The 24,133-nt window shown below is 34.4% G+C and overlaps 1 protein-coding gene across 3 annotated transcripts in view; it reads right to left on the reverse strand.

The window, feature by feature from the left end:
• The window catches only part of ryr2a (ryanodine receptor 2a (cardiac)), a 657,734-nt gene that overhangs the window by 126,919 nt on the left and 506,682 nt on the right, over positions 1 to 24,133 (reverse strand). For all 3 annotated transcript variants that reach the window (XM_051919561.1, XM_051919560.1, XM_051919559.1), the window contains 7 exons: positions 23,590 to 23,724; positions 23,175 to 23,287; positions 19,607 to 19,703; positions 19,146 to 19,249; positions 18,463 to 18,514; positions 14,549 to 14,599; positions 5,546 to 5,645 (listed from right to left, as the gene is read on the reverse strand). In XM_051919561.1, the coding sequence (XP_051775521.1) occupies positions 5,546 to 5,645; positions 14,549 to 14,599; positions 18,463 to 18,514; positions 19,146 to 19,249; positions 19,607 to 19,703; positions 23,175 to 23,287; positions 23,590 to 23,724 (652 nt within the window). The remainder of the gene's footprint in view (positions 1 to 5,545; positions 5,646 to 14,548; positions 14,600 to 18,462; positions 18,515 to 19,145; positions 19,250 to 19,606; positions 19,704 to 23,174; positions 23,288 to 23,589; positions 23,725 to 24,133) is intronic.

The raw sequence follows: 24,133 nt of genomic DNA on the forward strand, positions 1-24,133 counted from the left end.
GTAATGTAAGTGTATGTAAGTGTTCAGGTGTTGCTGTTGAGGAGTCGAATGGCCTGGTGGTAAAAGCTGTTCTTAAGTCTTGTAGTCCGAGCAGCCAGACTCCTGTATCGTCTCCCGGACGGTAACAAGGAGAACAGCTGGCGTGCCGGATGGCTGTGGTCCTTTATGATGCTGCTTGTCTTATGCAAGCACCGATGGAGGTAAATGTCTTCAATGGCAGGAAGACTCTTGCACGTGATGTGCTCTGCTGCCTTCACCACTCTCTGTAGTGATTTCCGGCTGCTGGCAGAGCAGCTCCCATACCAGACGGTAATGCAGCCCGTCATCAGACTCTCGACCACACTCCTGTAAAAGTTTGAGGTGACGTTGGCATTCATGCCAAACTTCCTCAGCCTCCTCAGGAAGTAGAGCCGCTGGCGAGCTTTCTTGACCACAGTGTCTATGTGAAGGGTCCACGAGAGATCCTTGGTGATGTTTACTCCGAGGAACTTGAAGCTGTTAACCCTTTCAACTTCTATGCCGCTGATGTAGATGGCCTGGTGTTTTCTGCCTTGTTGTTTTCGATAGTCCACAATCATCTCCTTGGTTTTGCTGACGTTAAGAGACAAGTTGTTATCTAGGCACCAATTACTCAATGCCAGCACCTCCTCTCTGTAGGCCGTCTCATCGTTGTCAGTGATAAGGCCTATGATGGTTGTGTCGTCTGCAAACTTGATGATGGTGTTTGTGCCGTGTTTTGCAACACAGTCATGGGTGAACAAGGAATACAAGAGGGGGCTAAGCACACAGCCCTGCGGCGCTCCTGTGTTTAAAATGAGTGATGAGGATGTGTGTTTGCCGACTCTCACCACCTGGGGCCTGTTTGTGAGGAAAGAGAAAATCCATCTGCAGATGGTCGTCCCCAACCCAAGGTCGTCAAGCTTCAAGACGAGTTTTGAGGGGATGACGGTGTTGAATGCCGAGCTGTAATCTATGAACAGCATTCTTACATATGTATTTCCTGTTTCCAGGTGGGTGAGGGCAGTGTTTAGTGTTAGCGCAATGGCATCCTCTGTAGATCTGTTTGCTCTGTAAGCAAATTGGAGAGGATCCAGCGTGTCAGGGAGGGAGGAGCAGATGTAACCTTTGACTAGTTGCTCGAAACACTTCATAATGACCGATGTCAGTGCAACCGGGCGATAGTCATTCAGACAGGAGACCACCGGTTTCTTTGGGACAGGAATGATGGTGGATGCCTTGAAGGAAGTGGGGACCACTGACTGCCTCAGGGAGAGATTGAAAATGTTGGTGAACACACCTGCTAGCTGGTCAGCACACGCCCTGAGGGCACGGCCTGGGATGCCATCTGGTCCCGGAGCTTTGCAAGGATTGACCTTTTTGAAGGACCTTCTCACATCAGACGTTATATATATATATTCACTAAGTCCATGGCAAGCAAGACGCATGCGAGACAGAGCCACGCCCACCAACAATTCACTAAGCAGCCGACCATGGCACGCACGACAGAGCCCCACCCGCCAACTCTAACACTCCTCCCACGTCCATTACCTTCACATTGTTTTCCTTTTATTTCTGATCCCGTTCAACAACTACATGGCGACATCGACTTCTCAACTGTGACTCCGGAACAACTCAGTACGCGAGCTATATTAAGCGTCACCAACGAAGACTCACTACACCTTAATGAACAAGTACTGAAACTTATTCCTACCGACGAAGTAACTTTCACCAACGTTGCCTCCATCATCACAGATGATCCCGCAGATCAAGTTTCATTCCCCGAAGAATTTCTTAATAGTCTTACTCCCACTCGCATGATTCCGCATAAACTCAAAATGAAAATAGGTTCAGTCGTCATGCTTCTCAGAAACCTCATGCCAGCAAGAAGTCTCTGTGATGGCACTAGACTGACTGTTACCGGCATTCACCGCAATGTACTAGAGTGTAAGACTATCGCAGCTCCTACCTCACAAACTGTTCTTATTCCCTGGATATCCCTGACTCCATCAGATTCAAATTTGCATTTTACTTTTACACGCAGACAATTTCCTGTTAAATTGGCCTTTGCAATGACAATTAATAAGGCACAGGGACAAACTTTCAAAACGATATGCCTGTATCTGCCAAAACCAGTTTTCAGTCACGGACAATTGTATGTTGCTCTCTAAAGAGTTCCATCTTTTATTTCACTCACAGTCGTATCCTCAAATCCACCCCATTTGGACAACTGTGTCGTTCAGGAAGTGTTCACCCATCAATAAATAATTACAGTATGTGGCACATGCTACGCCGCGGGTTGGCTAGTGGACAATATTACAAATCAGGTGAAGAATACTCGATCGAAAAAAAAAGATAAAAAAGCATTAACCAGAGCAATCAACCAAGATACAGGAGAACTAGAAAATAATTGAAATTCTTCAGCTTTAAAGCAAAGCTTAGGGACTGCTTAAATATACAACACCAACCCATCATTTCACTATCAGAAACTGAAAGTTTGAAGCAAATGCGAATCAAGCCCAGGGATAAATTACATGTGAAAATGTGGAATTAGGGTTATCTTAGCATGAGATGAGGCAAATATAACCCTTTAAGATCTTGTGGTGTAACAAATTTACATATATTTGCCATTCAACTAATCCTTAACAAGTATTAATAAATGATAAAGCAATTTTACTAATGACACTCAAAACAATCAATATTGACATAATGCAATTGTAAAAAGGCCTTTATTAAGGTACTCTGGGCTACTTTTACATATGAAAATATGTTATATAAATAAATGTTATATAAATATGCATTAATTCAATTATGGAAGTTAAAAATGTTAAAATCAGGTGCTGAAAAAGTGTAAATGAGAATGTATCATCAAGATGTTTTGTTAACATGTGCAGCATATGAAACCAAACTTTCTTTGCCCTCAAGTCAGGGACCTATAGGTCTCTCTTACTACCTTACTGGACAGTATGTCATACCTTATGACAAAGCCCAGCAAATTTGACATGTAAAATTACTAAATTTCTGACAAAATCACTGACTTTGGGAGAGAATGTCAAATAAAGAACCATTGTGATTTTTCCAAGATATCTTAAATGTTAAAGGGGCTATTATAGAAAAATGTTCCAAATTGATGGCGTGTATTAAAATAGTTGTTTTTGACAGTGTGGATAAGCTCATGACCTGTTCAAATTTGATCTGATTCTGACTGAGAGCAAAAAAACATTATGAATTTTTATGTGAGTATGAATATGAGTGTGGGAGTAAGCCTGAGATGGACTGGTGACACATTACTGTTTTGTGCCCAGTGCTGAACTCATGACTTTGGATTGGATTAAGCAGGTCTGAAAATATTATGTCTGTATATACCACTGCACATCTGTAATCACTGGAATTGAGCTGTACTGCTGTATTAGAAAAAAATCCATAATTAGTACCCAAACGTTCTCATCATGACTTTCATACTTTGAGCGAAAGGACCTGATATAAAAAAATGTCTTGGTCTCACTCAAATCTGGACTTTAATTTCTTTTAAGCTTTCAATATATTTTCTTTTCTTTAGCTTTTATGTCTAATTTGCGTTGTTACCTAGTAGACTTTATGAGCATAGAGTAAAGCAAGTGACCTTGGGCAACACACTGAGTAGTATTTGGACTGGGATATAAGAGGAACCATGGGAAGAACAAGTAGGAATTGTTGGTGTGAGAGAAGAATTCATATTCATTCATTAATTCTTAAAGAAATAGTAGGATTAATATAGGATCAATAAATGTCAGAAATCTGTTCAGGCATATCAGGAAACCAGATAAAGGTCAATTGAACAAGACAAAGATGTAATACACAAAATGTACTAAGAGATGACTAAGAAATCAGCAGATGTCCTGTAAACAAATAGATTGGACTGTTGTTACATACACAGAAATTTCAAGAGTGGCGGCTCTGCACAAAAGGTATAAGAAGAACCAGAATATAATAAAATAGACGTTTATTTTAAGTAAGTCATATGGGTGTAAGCTAATGATCCAGCCAGAGTAAATGTATGCATTGATTGACACTGTTATGTAAATTTGATTGCTTATAAAATAAACCTATACACTTAATATTTTGATCATTCTCACCATGTTGTAACAGACTGCTGTGATGGATGCTGCCTCTAAGCCATTTGCCAAGGAGAAGTTAAATGACGTAGTGAACAGCTTTTCTAATGTCTGATTACTAAATCAAAAAGGTTTTAACAAAATTGTCCTGGTAGAGGGTAAGTTTCTTTAATTAAGATGTTGATTTTTACCACATTGGTTACAGGAAAAAAAAATCTGTATCAGAAGTTAATCCAGAAATGACGGTCAAAGTTACAAACACTGGAAAAAATTGGTTGTCCAGAAGCCTGTCTATCAAAAGCTTTCCCTAAGTTAAGTGATTATTGAACATAGTTTAGTTTTTGTTTGTTTTTAAATCTATTCCAAAGCTTGGATATCTAGTACTGGGAGGCTCCATCTTAAATTGATGGTAAATAACGATGTCACACGCAGCATCAATGATGAGTCATGTGGCAGAAAATGGACAATACCAACACCAGAGGGGCAATATGGCATGGACTATTAAAACGATAATAAATAAAGCTACATTTTGATGATGTACACAAAACAATCTATATAAATCAAAAAAATACACGACAATCTATATAGTAAAAGCTTACAAAAATTTTCCTTTGTGTTGTTGCAAAATTGTTTAGTACTAGGCACCTGGTTAAACTTAAGAATATCCAACACTCTTGAAAAAATTTCAAACCTTTTTCTGTTTTATTTTTATAGACTTCCTGGATACATTTCCAGGAAGTTCTCATGTCTTTTCTCCCATGCATCGCTTTTCACTTTGAGCATATTTTTTTTATATTTTATTGTTATGTCATTTTAAATGTTATCTTGGATCACAGATGACACCTGTTTGTGTTCTGCTCTTTAAAAGCTCGCTGCTGTCTGCATGGCCATGGCCATATTGTTTACAGGTTGCTATACAATTTGAAAGTCACATGACATTATGAGTTTTCATTCACAGCCTTAAAAGACTGATGACCTGCTAGTTCTGACATCCACGTTTCTGGATATTTCACAGAATCTCTGTAGACGTTTGCGCTGGGTGACTTGATATTTTCTTCTGATTATGATTTAGTCTAATGATCCTTGAAAACTTTTGTTTCCATCACTGACTTCTTTTTTATAGTGTCAGTACAGTTATCATTTTTCTTTTATTTAAAGAACAAATTACATTATATTTTGAAGGTCCTCACTAGAATAAGATAAAACTAATTCTAAATACAGTAGTAGTATTTGAGTTACATAATTTATTGGTAATGTTTCTAAGAGATGAAATCTTCAAAGAAAATTTAAGTATGAAACTGAGTAAAGCTGAATCAATAGTTCACTGAATCTTCAAAAAACAAGTTTACATGGTAGATGTTTTATAATACTGAGTAATACTGAATAATTAATTTATATCATTAATTTTTGTACACTATACTGAAGTCAAAATGGTACAGAATTAATTTTCTTACCTTTGCTGGCACTGATCATCTGCAAAACCATTTCAGCTGCCCCACGGTCATGTAGTCTTGCTTGCTGGTATAAAAGTTTCTGCTTCTCCATTTCTTTTTCCTAAATGCAATACCAGAACATGAAAATAAAAATTCTTGTCATCTGCTGATGTTATTTGATAACTTTATCGCATAGGGCTCTATTGCAGAATTTATGGAATTCACAGAAAATTGTTTCTTCCCATAAAAGCCACCAATTGAAATGATTTGTTAAGATAATCCGTGTAATAATTTGCTTATTTGTATGACTTTGAGTTTTGTGAATACTTTATTATAACAAAATATAAAAAATGAATAATTCTAAATTGAAGTTAAATCAGAAATCCATATTTTTCATAGTGGGCAAATTATTTTATTGTCCTAGGTAAATTAATATTTTAATTTTTAAAATCTACAATTAATGAGGAAATTATTAAAGTTAAATAATTCTGTCACCTATCATTATGACCAAATGCAGGATTTGTTTATTTAAAGAAATGCAGTAGCGCTCTACTGTTAATGCAGTAAGCCAGAGGTGTCAAGCTTGGATGCTGGAGGGCTGCAGTGGCAGTAGGTTTTGTTCTGGACACTTTCTTAATCCTTAACCAGTCTCTGTGCCAGTTCCTGGAGGACCAGTTTTGCAATTCCAATCAGTTTCTTAATTAGATGGCCCTTCCTGCTCTTAATTAAACTAGTTATTATTTCTATGGCTTCTTAGTGCTTTCATTCTAACATACCATTTTTAAAACTATTTTTTTTTTTCTAAGAGCACCATCGATATGTATTGTGGTCCTGAACAGATCAGTATTTCTCAGACCTTCACTTTTTCTTTCCAAATATTTTATCGGAAATATTGGACAAAGGTGCAAAAGGGGTCCATTTAGCTGGTCATCTGCTTTGTATCTAACTGTTGTTTGACTGCTGGAAAAAAAAATTATGGCTTCCAAATCAGTTATAATCAGTATAAGGCAAACGAAGTAGGCTCTGTGGGCGGCAGGAATTGATTACTAATGAAAAAAATGGCAAAAAGTAAAACCTATAGCCATTGTGGCCCTCTAGGATTTGAGTCTGACACATGTGTACCATTTAGCCTGCACACTTGTCTTATGAGCTCTTTAACATAACGTCATCCAAAATGCTTCTCAGAAAATCAAACTTTGCATTACATGGAGCATTTAAAACACTTACCTTGAGGCTCTTTCATGAATACAAAATGCCAAAAATCCATACCAATTACCTTTAGCTTAAATTAAAGCTTTTGCTAACGTGAGCATTTCACAACATAAATATCATACCATGTTAAGCCTGTTGTGTTTTACATGTAATTTAATGGGAAAATTAACACTACTGCATGCATTTACTTTATATACATTTATACACATTTACACGGTGGCGCAGTGGGTAGCGCTGCTGCCTCGCAGTTAGGAGACCCGGGTTCGCATGTTCTCCCCGTGTCTACATGGGTTTCCTCTGGGTGCTCCGGTTTCCTCCCACAGTCCAAAGACATGCAGGTTAGGTGCATTGGTGATTCTAAATTGTCCCTAGTGTGTGCTTGGGTTGAGTGTGTGCGCGCCCTGCAGTGGGCTGGCACCCTGCCCGGAGTTTGTTTCCAGCTTTGTGCCCTGTGTTGGCTGGGATTGGCTCCAGCAGACCCCCTTGACCCTATAGTTAGGATACAGCAAGTTGAATAATGGATGGATATAGTAAGTGCTTGCTTCATTTGAATTGTATTTCTGAAAAGCTCTGTCTGTAAAATTCTTTTGTTTATTTCAACTTTTATTGTACAACTATTCCTTAACTTTCAGTTAAAAAAAACAAATGGACTTTCATGGTGACATCTTGTCATATGCCCACTGTTGCTGGGAACAGCTGCAAGATTTTTAAGGATGCAAATGCAAATAGAGACTTAGAAAATATTGCAGATTAAATCAGTAAAAGAACAGTAGCACAATTTTACGTGATTCTAACGTTTTCCTCAAGGTTGCATCAAAAGCACAAAACATCAAACCATTACATTTTATGCTATTGTATATAAAGCATTCTATTTTAGTAAAAAAGCGAAAGAATAAAGCATACCAAATGCTTAAAAATGTTCTCATCTAATCTGTGGAAAATTTTGGATTTCAACTTTCTAATTTAGGATTTGATTTGAGTGCAAATGCAGGGTCCCATTTTCCAAGAAATAAAAGAATTATCACAGCAATCACAAATTTACAATTACTTAATGATTTTTGAGAGAAAAATACTGATAAAGCCAATTTTAAAGTAAATTTGCATAGAGCCCTATGATAATACTCACTGAATGCTATGGCAGTTTTAAGCTTTAGTTAAATGGGACATGAAACAATAAATTAGTACCATGTCCAAACACAACTATTGAAATATGTATGGCTTGGTCATGTGCGGAAAGAGCAGCAGTAGCAATAGCAAAAGAGTAGCAACTTAGTGACAGCAGCAGTAGCTTATCACATCTGTTAGCTTTGCTGCGTTAAACTTTCCATCCGCATTCTGGCAAAAGACACTGGAAGATGGAAGAGGTTTAAAAAATTAAGGCTTGTATACAGAATGCAAAAAGTAATAGAAATGGTTCTAAATGCATGAAAAAATTAGAAAAAAAAACTAAGAAACAAAAAAAAATATATATAAAGGCGATCAACACAGACATTGAGTGCTGTTACCAGAGAGTTTTCCACGTTGTTGACAAATTTGTTGCTTAAATCTTTGATAATATCGTGCTGCGGAAACAAAATTTAATCATTTCATACTATATTTTATAGCTGCTACCCTTTTTAACTAATTAAAACAGAAATCGAAATTGTAAATTGCGTATGATTAAAGCTTAAAGAAAATAAGCAGCCTTGCTTTACTTAGCCATGCTACAAAATCATCGGCCTTCATGTTTTAACCTCTTCCTTACATTAACTGTTTTAAAAACACAGACAAATCCTATATACACATACACACATACTGTCATCTGAGAATCACCTTATTTAAAAAAAAATTAAAGCTGCACCGCATTGATAAATTACCAAATAAAACTTTGATTACTGAATTTTTAATATCTTGCTGAATTAGCATTTTAATAATAAAAACTTCTGCCCAAACTAAGTATTGTGCTGAATCTGAGATACAGGGGTGGGATGCAGGAGAGATTGGTTCAAGCATGAAAAAAATTCATACACTTTGACATAAAACAAATACTTCTAGCATAGTACACAGTATATATATTTTTAGGAAAGTTATGTCTAATATATGTCTAATTCATGCCTTATTAAGCATTTAAATTTGTGTAATACATCAGTTCATCTTCTAGCCTATCCAGTTCAGGTTCATAGAGGGCCGATGACTCATTGTATGCCATTCCATTTTAAGTCGCAGTTCTAAAAAAGCGTAACTATGCCAGTTTTGAATTGCCAATTTATCTATCATGGGAAAAGTTACTTAAACAGCAAAGTGTTATATGTACATGTTCTTCGGTTTCGGCTTTATGAATTATTTTAAAGAGTCTAGAAAAATGGTTTAAGTCACATACTGATGAATTGTTAGTTTTTTGTAACTGCTAAATCCAATATATTGGTTTATTCACATAATTTTTATTATTTAAAGTTTCATTTTAACATTTTTGAGCATTATAATGTAAAGAGGAAGATCCTTGACATTTGTTTTTTCTGATTTTAGAAGCATTATAAGCAATAACTTATAGCCCCTCAATTAACATAACTAAATAAAGGGCTTATTACACATCACAAAAGACAGACAGATTCATTGAATACTCAGTTTTGCAGTTATTCTAGATGTGTTCTACACTTGTGAATTGCTCAAACGGTCATATTTTATATCTATCTGCATATATCAGGTGGTCTTCTTACTTTACTCAAAGTAAGTGTACACTGTAGGCATGAATTGCATTGTTCTTGTGACATAAGGCAAATAAGCCTAAAATGCTAAATGTATTTACTGCTACAACTGATCTCAATTGATAACAGTATACCAAGAATCTCTGACTACTTTTATATGTAATATAAATAAATACAAATGTTCCCTAGAAGCAAGATCTGCATATCAACCCATACAGCATACTATGTAAAAGTTAGGCTGGACTCTCAGAGATGTCAAACTTAGAACCTGAAGGGCTGGATGTTGGCAAAATTTTCTTCTGGACACATTTTCAATTAGTGACTAAGTACTACTGCTTAATGGAACATGTTTCTTTTGCCTTCATTTTGCTGGCTAACTTGATTCTATTTGCAGCTGTGTGCATTATACAATACCGGTTTCAAAAACATATTTAAGAAGAAAAAGGTAAGTCTGAGAAAAATGAATTTGCTCTAGTCCACAAAACATTTGAAGAGTTCCCTCAGAAAAAGAAAATCAACAGCTGGTTATCTGCTGCCTCTCTTTGCATCATATTGTTGTTTGGATGCTCCTGAGCGAGTATATTGGCTTCTGAAATGATGAAATGCAAGCTGCAAGCCTTAAAACACTGAATTCTCACCTAGGATTAGAGGATTAACAAAATACATCCTGAGATCTCACTGGTATAGCACCTCCATTAACAAGAAAAGGAGGCAGTGAACACGCTTGGAACATACAGCAAGAGGAGGAACATGCAGAGATGATCTACTAATAGACTACAAATGTAGAAACTGGAATGTATCTTTGCAGTGTGGCCAGAAGGATTTCAATGACTTGGACACTCACTGCACTGAATTTCTGCTGTTTCAGAGAAGGGAAGAAACTTGGCCCTGCCCGATTCTTGTTGTTGTATACAGAAATGAACAAAAAAGCCATACTCAGAGCAGGGTAAGGATTTTTAGTCAACAGAAACAGTTAAGAGAGCTAACTGTGTAGGAAAGGAACAATAGAGAAATGCAAAACCCTGCAGATGGCCAACTCTAACATTTAAGACAATACAATATATGTGAATAGTCAGAATTAAGGGAAATGTGTTACTGTCCTAGTAACTACGATGATTGTTATAGGAGAAAACACTTGGAAACTACCAGAGAGGGGATATCTTGCCTTATGTTTGGTACTCTCTCTCGCCTTAAAATGGGGACTAGGCTATTTATTTTTTCTTTCTGCATCATGTTAATGCGTCTATTTTGAATTCCTGAAGAATCTGTCTGATGCAGTTTAAACCTTTCTTGGAAAGTAAAAAAATAAATATTGTGATCTATAAAGTCTTAAGTAGCGCTATTAAGAAGGGATGCTATAGGTGAAATTTCTGAAAATGAAATTAGCCCAATATAATTAACTCAAGCCTACATAGATTTTTTAACATAATAACTGTTCATAAATTAAGTCGAATATCCACAAAAGTAATATAAATAAATGCTTTTTTTTTCTAGGAGCAAGATCTACATATCAGCACACCCTGTAAAGGTGGAGCTGGAGTCTCAGAGATGTCAAACTCAGAACCTGAAGGAGTGGATGTTGGCAGGTTTACCTTCTAGCCACATTTTTAATTTGTAACTAATAACTACTGCTAATGGAACATGCTTCTTTTGCCTTCATTTTGCTGGCTAAAGTAAAGTAGCCATATTAAGAAGAGATGCTCTAGGAGAAATGTCTGAAAATGAAATTAACCCAATATAATGACTCTATACACCTACTGTATATGCACTCTTTTACATAATGACTGTTCATAAAATAAGTCGAATAACTGAAGAAGACCAACAAATGTAATAAAAATAAATACAAATTTACTCTAGGAAAGACAGACAAATGAACAAAATATGCCATGGAGACACTGTATTGGTCCACTATGAGTTACAGCAAGTGTGTACTTAAAAACACACTATGATGGACTGGCTCCAGCTCCCTGTGACCATGTAGGGGATAAATGAATGCACAGAAAGGATCATTTAAATTTCAACATTTTCCATGAAACAATACCTTATGGCCTTAAATTAAGAACATTTCCTAGATACCAGAAATCCATCATTTTCATACCTGCTTAATCCAATTATCACTTCCATATACATTATATTTCATAGAAATGCAAGAAAACACAAAACCTCATTATTAATGAATTATTCACTGACAAATAAAACATACAGTCACAAACCACAGTAAAAAATCCATTTGTGCTATTAATACAGAATGCATAATTTTCACATTCTTTTTTATGTGGAGTGTATATTTATGTAGTCCATGGATTATAACGGAGTTTTGTTCCTGCCAGTGTTCACAACTCAATTTTGCATGTAAATTGGAAGTTGAACTGAAAATGTCTATTAATGGAAATATAAGCAAAAATGCACAATGCTTTGTTGCTTAATTTACAATAAAAAGTTTAAACATATTAATAAATGACAATTAAGAAATATTTCCATGCATTAAATCACAGAACATAAATAATTAAAATTAACCATGGGTATGTTCAATATATTAACCTTAAACATCCTACAGTTTTTGACAAAGACATAACAATTCATAGAATTGAAAAGGGCATAAAAATGCTGTCAGTAGCTGACGATTGCTCTCTTAGCAGAAATGTGTAGGCTGGTCGTTAGTAATTGCAGACAGCAGGCTGTATCACTCCAGCTAAACAGCCAGCTGACAATCAATCTGCTTATCTGTGATTGAGCTTCCTGAGCATGCTGCTGGTTACACTCAGCAACATGTGCGCATGAAAGTCATAATGGTGACAAAGGCTGTAGTGTGCAGTACTCTTCCTTATCGGCAGCGATGACGGCTGCAGATTATGTGTATCCATGTCACTACAAGATTGTTTCTTTCAAAAGCAAAAAAATGGAAATCACTAAATGGAAATGAACTGAAATTTAGCTGAAAGGAAAAATTTGAGGGTTTTACATGCTTGTTTGAACCTGCAAAATTGTTGTAAGTTGAGACCACTGCATACAGTTCAATCATAATATTTGGCTTTGTTTAAAGGATGCTTAGAATTAAACATTAAGTATACCACATGAACTGGAAAAGTACAGTACTGGATTGCGAAATTCTTATCATGTAAAATTTCAACAGGTTCAAACTAGAAATGACATTTTAAGCTATTAAAAAATGATGCTATTGTCCTAATCTCTTCCCACTGCTTACTGACATTTACAAACACACCTAAAATGACTCGGTCAAATAGCAACAAACACATCAAGCTAAGAGTTAAAGAGGGGGCAATCATCAGTAAAAACGTAATTTAAAAATATGCTACTAATACAGAAAACTGTCAATTTTTATCCAGAAAACATATTCAGAATAATGTTAAGATCTGAAAGTCCCAAGGTGTTATTTTTCCATACATTAGACATTACTTTTTCTACATTTGTCTGTGTGAAGAAATATTTTACTTGGGCTCTTCTGTACCTCACTTTACTTTACAACTGGCATTTACATTCCTTTCAAAATTTTAAACTTTTTTAGCATGTGTTCTTTTGATTTCTGCGTGGTAGGCTGTTTTTATCTCTTTCAGTCTTTCCTTACAGCTTATAGTATACCTTCTTATGATTAAGTCTGTTAGCTTTCCCAAGACCTTCCTCTTGAGGTTTTATGTCACTCTTACGATAAGAAAAATAAAATTAGATGCAGTATTCCAGATATGGCTATTCCACACATCCATGTTCAAAATGAATAATAAATCATAATCAAACTAAGGGTCAAATGGGCCTTTAGTTATAAGTTAAAGTAATATCTTAACATCACATCTTATTTCCTTAAACAGTATGCAATAAAAAAATAACGATTTATAATTTGAAGTCTGAAAATGTAGTATCAATCAACTGTTAGAAGATCAGTATTTGCGTGCAATGTGCCTTTATTAGAATTTACATACTCTTAATTTAATTGTAATTGCAGCTAAATAGGTATTTATGATTATTAATTTGTGCTTTAAAAAGGTTAAACATGAGAATTGCATATTGCTGAAGTACAGAAAAACATTAGTGAGTTACAGTATAATTAAGTAGTGCAGCTTTAATTAAAAGCAACAACATTGCGAAAATAAAAATGAAATTTAAAAACTAGCAAGGCATGCACCTTTATTCAGATTACACCTTTTGCAATTTTATCAAATAACAAATGGTAATTTCATCAATCTATGTGCTACATATTACAAAAACTGTGGTTACCTTAAATCTTGCTCAAAAACAGTATCAATTATTGTTTGCTAGATGTAATCTGATTACAATAATGAAATACAGTCAATTACATTTTCTAATATAGTATATCCATACTCAACCATGTCCTTTTATATGATTCATAAATGAGTAAGTTAGAAAAAAAAGTTACATGCATGCTGATTGTTTGACTGGAAAATTCCAAAAGGGTAGCAGCTTCATATAAACTATTAAGAATTTTGTGGTAATATTTATATTTTTACACTGTATGGACATTAATGTGTAGTTGCTATATAATCCTTTGGTGAAAAAAAATCTTTCTTTACTACATTCACAATGTAAATCACTACTTGGCCATGATTTTTCCGTAATGCATATTTAATGCATATTTAATTATTCAATAACCAGTAATGAGTTAAGTAGTCCTACTCATTTACAATAAAAAAGTAGTGGGTTATATTAAAAGAGAATATCATATCAAGAGCAGTGAATTAAAAGTAAAACTGAAAACACAGAAGACATAGCCACAGCAAGATGTTCAAATTACGGACTGTTGTTGAATACGTATATAGTAAAAAACTATAGTACAGCAGAAAAATATCTGTTATGGCACACTGACAAGGAATTCATTCATATGTACTTTCAAATTATGCCTTTGACATACTTATGAGAAAACTGTAACTACATAGAACACAGGAGGGGAAGTAAATAAAAAAAGAATTATATTTTTCTTCATTTCATTATTGTGGACATTCCAGCTTTTCATTCATGCATGCCATTCATAATGCATTGTTAAATGTAAGTCAGTTAAGTGCACATTTAAAAAATAAAAGTAATCTTGCAAGGGAATGCAGGCTGTGATAAGGCAAAGAACATGATCGAAAGCACGCAGGACAATGAAACTGCTTACTTCAAAGCTTTTTACTTCTTCTCCATCATCGTCTTCTTCATCGTGGCAACTCTAGTTTAACATACACAACAGAAACAGATCATCAAACTATTTAAAGTAATGAGGCGTGACTCCGAAATCAAAATATATATAAATAAATAAATGAATAAAAATACAGGCGAAAAAGTTGAAGTGTGAAGGTACAGAAAAATAAAACCAAACCAAGTATTAATCATAGTACACTGAATGTGAAAACCCAAGATATTTTGCAAATTTTATAAACTTCTTCTACTGTAAGATGACTGACATTTGCTATTTCTGTATGTAGACATTCATACAGATGTTTAGAAGTTATGCCTCGTTTCCTTTAGTTTCAGCTATACCTCAGGTTTACTGATAAAAAAAACATTCTTAATCTTTGATGCAGTGAATGAAAGACATACATGAAATAACGAGATAACCATTCATAATAGCAATATACTTTATACGTATTTACAGTACTTTATAACAAGACCTCAGTCACACTGGTTTATTTCAGTTAAGATTCAGATTTAGAAAGCTTTAGTTGTGTGTACATATAAACAGCAGTAAAACTCACCCAGCCATTATTAATTTAAAATGAACCTAACACAGAAAACTTCTGCAAGCCACAGTTGTGACAGCATTCTCGTCAAAAGGAAAACCAAAAAGCCAATGAAAGTCTTAACATTCCAGTCCAGGCTCACTGTGCAGTCTTGCACTACATTTTATGAATGTGTATGATTCCTAGAATATGCTGCACGGGACCTAAGAGACACATTGTATGCATTGTGTACTTATACTTTCATTGTTACAAGTTAACGTTTGCATTCAAGAGTAGTTCCATCTCTAAATGGTAATTTGGGTAACAACTCTTTACCAACTATTAAGTAATACATTAGATTCAAACTTTAAAAATAATACTGATGAGTGCAAACGCATAAATTCCATCTCTGAATGGGAAAATGCAATTGAAAATGTAGCCACATATTAATACTAACAATACAAAGATAAATACTAAAAAAAGGAAATATGTAAAAATCAACCAAAACTACACTTCTCAAATTTTCTGCAGGGTTAATCCACATTACAAAATGAGTTGATGCTAATGCAAGTTAATCCTCTTCTACTCTGTTAAGGTTTGAAACGGGTAAGATACAACACAAACCACAGAATGAGAGTAAAAAAGACAATAAATGCCACTGGTACTATTGGTATGGATCTAAATGATTAATGATTGTTGAGCATTTCCATGCCAGAAGTATATTCTATGACCTCCATGACATATCAACAGTGTGACTGTATGCAAATAAAAGGAATGTCAGTATATTTTCATTTAATATGACAAGAAACATTTTTAGAGCCTTGCTGTTCCTCAATATAAAACTACTTGTGAAAAATAAAACAACACTTTTCCTTGCACTCCGTACACAAAATAAGAAATGAAGTAGAAATAACAATTTTCCTGTTTAAATAGTTTAAAAGTTAGTCATATTCACATATTTAGGATATACATGCATGCAAATACCAAGCAGCATGTCGAATGATCACAATATAGTCAGCATCATCAGTCCGCAGTTTCCGTTTACAAAATGGTGGGCTCTAAACACAGTTCTTTTATTATGAGTACATTGTCCCTCCTGGCACTGCTTCGGCACTTTCTCAGTTGACAAAGCCTTGACCATCTTTCATGTTGCATTTCTTGGCTGGGGGTGGATAGGGTTGTGACTGCTCACATTTCATTTTGGTCACTATACTGCAAAGACTTGAGTGTTTGGCAAGCAGCTCATTTGCCAGGGAAAGGCGTATGAAAATATTGTCAATGGTGCATTCCTCCCTTTGCCTGTGAACATCTCCATGTGTCACAGCACCACAGTCTCAGACAGTGCCTCTCATCCCTCGGTGGTCAAGTAGGATCTTTCTTTAAACAGATGATAGCACTTAGCATGTATTTTGCTATTCATATCAGTGCCTATTTAAAATTTCCCAAGGCTTGTCGGATTTGATTAATATACACTGAGTGAAAGGAGGTCAACATTTGATCAAAACTAACTGGTCATCAATGATGATTATGTTCTGTCCTGGCTTATAACATATGATTTTAGCAAACATCTACCATCAAAGTATTGTGTCTGTATGTGATTCAATATGTGCAATTTTTGTTCCCCCTAAACTGCGCTTCACATACAATTAAGTTTCACTTTGCATCGGTCCACTTGGCCTCAGTCATGGGTGTGTTCATTCACAGGTTTCATCCATCCACTCCACATTATTTTCTTTAGTCTCTTTTTGTAAATTGATGCCGGCTTTGTGTTTCATACTTCCAGTTATGTAAAAAATATTGTAATACTTTTTCAAGCAAATGTATATACTTTTTTACATAATGAAATAATTGTAGCAGTAACAGGGCATGGTAAATGGTGTTTCTAGCATTATATAAGTTATGCAAATAGACGGATATATAAAACACTTAATTATAAATCACACCATGGATAGCACCTACCAGAAACAAATTTACACTTCTGTGCAGAAGAATATTTATTCAGCAAAAAATGGGAAGAAAAATAAACTGTAACAAGTACATCTGTTATCTCATTACATTCAAAAGGTAACTCTCATTACAGCAATACCTTCTCATATGTCAAATTTTTATTTTTCCTGGTATGGTGCAGCACATTTCTGAACTTATTCTAAGTTTGAACTCAATAACTAACATGACTTATTGAAAAAGTCTAACTTTAATTTAACTTTCACACTAGTTTTAGTTATCCTTAATACTGATTTGGAATGCATCAGTATCTGGATGGTCAGGCACAGAATGCTGACACAAGAAGTAATTATTCAGTAGAGGAAAAGAAATACACAAATAAGATTGACAGATTGATTATGTATTATGAATATGAACCACCTATCTTCAGGATATATATCAGCAATTAAATTAGTGTCAGGAAGAGTGTAAAGCTGTTCTTTGTTCTTTTTACCTACTACTAAACCATAATCTTGGCCACTAAATATCTGTTTACATACAAAAAGACTTCGGTAAGTAATTAAGGGACATGCCACAAATACACATATCCATTTTAGCTTAAAACATATAAGACATACTTTTTTTAAGTCATCATTCTTTGTAAAGTGTCAAAGAATTACTATATATGTTATGCATTGAATCGTTCTTGCTATACCACACAATTTCATTATCCTTGTATAACTTGAAGAATGGAAACAATTGGTTAAATGTTAAGAGATATCTATCACATGTCATTGGTTTATTAAGGATGTTGTAACTTTAAGAATGATTAGAGGGTTCTCTGTGCATTTTTTCATTAACTTGTAAGTGCATTCATTCAACATACAATAACGGAAAATAAGAAGAGAAACTGAAATTATTATGGGAGTCTAACAGACTCAAAAAGTCTCAAATTATGGAAAGCTATATTACGAATGATATCACAAGTATCAAATAGGAGTTTGGCAGTATGGTGGTGCAGTGTAATGTGTTAGTTTTATATTCAGCATCAGTTGGTTTCTGGGTTCACTGTCTGGGAGTCTTTCTGTGTTTATTTCATGTCTCCCATTTTTGGGTAGACTTTCTGCTGCAGGTAGAAAAGATGCTTTCATTCTGGCTGAAAGCACAAATATGTATAAAATACACTCTATGTGTAATTTAAATACCAAACAAAAAAAGATCAATTTGTGATTGTTAACTTGTATTTCAACGATCCCCCTATAGCACCTCTATAGTTATATCAATGAGTATCAAAAGTATTTTTTCTTTAATGTATCAATTTAAAATTTCAAACAGACTGTGAATTCCTACTGCACAGGCCACTATACCACCAAAGCTTAGACAAAACATTTTATAATAGGCAACAAATTATTTTTGACCAAAAAAATTGCAATATAATATATAGAACTACCTTTGCCATAATGTCAGCATAGGCCATATACAGAAAATCTTCTTCCAGCTTACTATCAGGAATAAAAGACATAAGAAAATAAGTTAAATGATACACATACTTTTATATAAGAAAGAATGAATGAAGCTGAATAAAGATTAATAATGGTAGTGTAATTCATCATGCCTTTCAATAAAAAGAATAAAAACCTGCACTGAAAATATGAGGGCAAAACAAAGGTATTTGCAATATGCATAAATTCTTAGTTACATTTTTCTAAATTGCTTACCTCTAGCATTATATGGCAAAATATGTATGACTTATACTGACAAACTAAAAGTGGTCTGTAGCTTTGGGGTTATTTTGGTACTTCTAAAGCAACACAACTGCCACTTAAACTACAACCTCAGGTGAGGGCTGTGCCAAATGATAATAAGTGTAAGTGTTCATCGACTGGAACAAAATCTGTCTAGAAAAAGGTTGTGTCCATATGCAAGTTATTGTATAAATGAGCTAAAGCTTTTAAATTGCATAATTTTTATTGGTGACTACAGTAGCATCTGGCATGTGAGTGGTACAAGACATACCTAATAAATTAATTCACAACAACAGTATTACATAATTGAACAACACTTATGTATTTGAAGCAACCATGTACTTCAACCCTTGAATGCTGCTTACGATTTCAGTTCTGCACTACCCACCACTTTTCTGTTAGAGCAGTCCTGCTAAAGAGGAGAATGAGCTGGTGTAATGGATCAATGCGCTTCACTCCTTCATCTTCCTCAACAGGTTCCTCTCCTGGTTTCTAAAATATAGATGCTTTTGGGCTTTAGAAATCATGCTTTTTACAATTTTTTGTCAGATAAATGTATATTAACATTAATGACCTTTTTTTCCTCAGAGTCAAACATACTGAAAGTTTTGTATTATTTGGAATACACAGTATATGCCACTTGTTCAAATGATTAATTAAGGTTTACATTAGTTATAAAAGTAATATAACTTTTTTCATAACTGATTGGAACATTCTGAATAGTAGTTTCATATAAACTGTACATAGCGATAAGGGTAACTTTATAGAATGTAATTTAACAACGAAGAGTAAAATTAACCAGAAAATTAATTGAAGCCTTTTAAAATTAAACAAATATTGTAATCCTACCGCTAAGTCTTCTATTAATTTGTCCTCAAAATAATGCTCTTCTGTTTCAATCCAGGACTTTTCATATCCTTGAAGAAAGAGGTTTACAGCTCTATGCCTGCAGACATAAATGACATATCTTTAGGTAAAAAACTGATTAAATATTCTGTCCCTGAACTAAGAGAGTCACCCATTTGCTATCAACATTATGTTCAAATTAGTGTTGGACAGCAGTGTCCTAATCCATTATGAGCTGACATACATTTTTCAAACATGGTATGAATTTAACTCTATGTGATTGTAAGTTTTTTTGCTGCAGTATAATATATGATCTAGTTCTCAAAATCACAACTTCACCTTCATTTTGATAATTTAACCAAAACAGTGGCACAATTGTCTACTTATTGTAATTAAATTAGTAAATGTATATTGTATAGTGTCCAGTTGTAAAGATGGGCAGGCAAACTTAGGGCATTTGGCAATGTTTTTCCAAAGTTACCCAGTTACAAAGGAATGCCTGCCTTAAATTGAAGGCAGGAGAACTTTGATCCCATGTGAGATTATTTGCAGCTGACATTTATTTTAAATAAAACCTGATTATATTCTGTAAATATTTATATGATATTGCAGACACCCAGTGCTCAATTGTGACATACATGTGTGACCTGTCTAACTTGCATATTTTTATAGCACTTGGGCTCTTAATTTTTAACTGAATTGTTGAGTTTAAACCATACCTCATAAAAAAATAACTACTACAGTAAGAAGCTGCCATACATATAAACCTAATAAAAAGTTATAATTTACTATATTCCAGGCTTACTTTCTAGGTTATACTTTCATAATCACAGTATTTATTAATTTACCATGGGATATTGTATTAAGTGAAGCATTTAATATAAATTTATAAATAAAGTAAGCCCCTGTTCTTGTGATTAAAAATGTTATTTATATAACACCAGTCTAAAAATGAAAACAAATGCCTTAAAATGTACAAAATACATTCAGGTTCAAGCCAAGTATGGATTTATGTCTTTAGATTGCACATTGCACTTATTATAACATAATGTATCTATGCCTTTTTGAGATCAAAATATTGTGAGATTCTGCTATTTTAAAAAGTCCTGTTATGCTCTGCAGCTCATTGCCTGTCTCTCTTCATGGCCACTTTCAAACCCTGTAGCTTGTTTGGTGAATTCTGCAACTGCCTTTTCTCTTGAGATTGATTGAAGCACTTAGGCCACAGTTGGCTCAGTTAATCATTTTTACCTATTACTCATTGACAGCAACATGTAAATTGAATGATTTTTTTGCACTGTTATATTCTTGAATAAAAGCACATGTGGTTATTTGATAGTTAGACTGAAGTCTTCACACATTATACACTTCATGTAATTATTAGTATAACATGAAAACAGTTTCTGCTTTAGGTATGTGTTCAGCATTTCTTGCCTCACATTTCCTTTCATCCTGCACTTACCCAGATCTTTGTAGACATGGAACACGCATGAAATGCATATATTCCAAATAACGATATATTATTTACTCTCCACAACTCCAGGCACCTCACATGTAGATAAACAGACTTGAGCTGGGAGAACTTTTTGCCCGAGTTGAGCTCCACTGGAGGTGTACTGTATGTGTTTGTGTGATTGGGGTTGGGGGGTTGTGGCTGGGGGGGTTTGGGGGTGGATGAGATAGCAGGCTGCTTGTGCTGATTGACACATTTACAAAACAAAAGACGCTGATGAGGAGAGCTGTGAAGGAATTTAAGGTGGCATGGGATTGTGAGTATTTCGTAGGCTTCAGGGATTCTAGTGTTAAAAACATCTATTTATATGTTTGTTTTATATATATATATATATATATATATATGTGTGTGTGTGTGTGTGTGTGTGTGTGTGTGTGTGTGAGAAAATTTACCTAATTAAAAATGGTCTGAATACAAATTACTGTTTGACGAAAAAAGTAAAATGTGACAACTTTCCTAGACAGTAATCTACTGCAATTCTGACTATACAGTATAACTGCCACAGAGATTCTGTTCCCAGACTCATCAGGTTCATCTCTCCAAATGGTTTAAGATACCTATGTATAGGTGTGTTTTAACATAGCAATGTAACACATCAGCCTTGGTACAGTTTTGGTAGCTAAATATTAAACAAACAATGGATTAATGGTGATGTTATAGTAGCCTTGTTAGGTGGATGCTTCTTTAATTTGTATGCCTTAATATTTTTTAATTTTGTTATTAAGTCCTGTTTACTCTTAGGCATATTTGTTATTAATCTAAAATACTGTATGCTTTATCTGTTATTGTATTTGTTTAAAAATTCAATATCCTCCTGTCAAGCATTACTTAGAATAATCTATTTGTCACTATTTAGGCAAATAAGCTATCATTTTATAATTATTCACGCACATATCCATCTACATACTCACTCACACTTATTTGGAATTACCAATTCACCTAACATGCATCTGTTTGGGTATGGAGGGAACAACACTCACTAAGGAAGTATGTGCAAAGTATACATAGACAAAGACAAGACACAAGATTCAAACCCAGTATAACAGATGTGGGAAGAAGTGGTACTACAGTGTCACCCAACACAAGAACTGCTTATCTATGCATTGATCAGTTTCTCAGAAAACAACATTTCTATTTCTAATACTATTTGGACTGCGGTGGGTTGGCACCCTGCCCAGGATTGGTTCCCTGCTTTGCGCCCTGTGTTGGCTGGGATTGGCTCCAGCAGACCCCCGTGACCCTGTGTTTGGATTCTGCGGTTTGGAAAATGGATGGATGGATGGATACTATTTGGATATAATTTTCAAAGTTCTCAATAGCTTCAGACATTTCATTCTGCACTATTTTACTTTATTTAAAATATAGAAAAATTCCAGCAATGATGGTCACGATGAAAAGGCAAGCAAACAGGAACATTTCCTTCTCTCAGGAAAAATATTACGAAGAATCTTTGATAAAATTTATTACTTCCAATTTCTTTTTGTTGTCATAAACATACCTTAAAAACACAGAAGCTTTGCTGTATTTAGTAAGTTTTAAGGCCTTTTTCCATATTTGGATAAATCAATTTAAAAATACATTAAAAAAATTTAAATTTGCAAAAAAAAAAAAAAAAATTTACCTAACAAAGTTTCCCAAAGCAAATTAATGTATACCGTTATAGTGAAATAATACCAATCTTATCTTTTCCATCCATCACCAGTCCGCTCTTCTCTGGGATTTATGCAAATGTTTTACTTTTTAAGCTCCAGCATGAAAGAGTAATTTTTGTGATTAAAATATGAAGAAAACAGTTACTGTCCCCCTTAACAGTTCTCCAACCTGTAAATTGCATGTCAACTGTCAACTCAACTCAATATTCTTAATGAAAAGCTAAGTTGTAGAAGGACACCATGAAGATGATAACGTACAGATGTGAAAAAGCACTCTAGTTTGGAGTTAAACTTAGGAAACTAAGATATATGAGGTGGTAAAACGTTGTAGCAATTTTGCTGCAAACATTTCTTATTCTACAATAAGAAACATTAGAAATCACTATAATAGATTTTTCATTCTCACCTTGGTAAATTATATAATGGAGCCATTCTAAAACATGCCACAACTGCTCTTTTTCTTTGTTTGGACAGTAATTTATGCCAGACAGCTTTCTTACTCCTTTGTGGATGCTCTACCTATGTATCAAAAATATGAGGAGGGCATATTATTTCTTTTGTGCATTGTTGATATATAGGCCAACTAAATCCATACTTTATTTAAGAAAAATACATACTATTACTCAGCTTAAACAAGATTCATAAATGGTTAACAACCAGTTGTTTCTTACAGTAATGCAAAACAATATCCAGACAGTTTAAATTCTATTTCAACATTAATTTATTCATGAAAAAATTGTATCACATTTATAAATATACTTGCATTTGTCAAGGACAAAAAACTCCATGAGCTTAAACGATACACAACTCTATAGACAAACCTGCTCCAGATGAAACAGCACATTTGCTATGTCTAAAACACGCTCTACTGTTTTCCCTGGATCTGAAGAATCTTCTGTCCTATTTGGTAAATCTTTATAAAGAGCCATTTGCCACCGAATAGCAGGGTCTTCCAGCTACAAAATAAATGAGATAAAAACACACACTATTAAAATAACCCAGAATTACCAAAATTAAAAATTTTCAGAAGTAATAAATTTCACTAATGTCAATATGTGTACAGTATGTCTGTACAGAAACTTTGAGCAGGGTTTTAAATATTATACTTTTGGATTTTATTTATCAGTATTTTCAGCTCTTTTAGCATCTATCCAGAGATGGGAGCAATACATAAAAACAAACAGAAGTGTAAACATCTGCTGTTTTCTTTTTAAAGTTTAAGATCAGTTTTTGTGCTTTATTTATTGCTAGATCGACATGTATCCTACATCGCTGTGTTACTGTAATGGGGATTAAAAAAATGCACCGAAAAGAATATGTGCAAAAGAGACATGAACTGGAGTTAACAACTGCAAAAAAGGCACT

This window comes from Erpetoichthys calabaricus, chromosome 15, assembly GCF_900747795.2.
Source record: "Erpetoichthys calabaricus chromosome 15, fErpCal1.3, whole genome shotgun sequence".
Classification (NCBI taxonomy): Eukaryota; Metazoa; Chordata; class Cladistia; order Polypteriformes; family Polypteridae; genus Erpetoichthys; species Erpetoichthys calabaricus.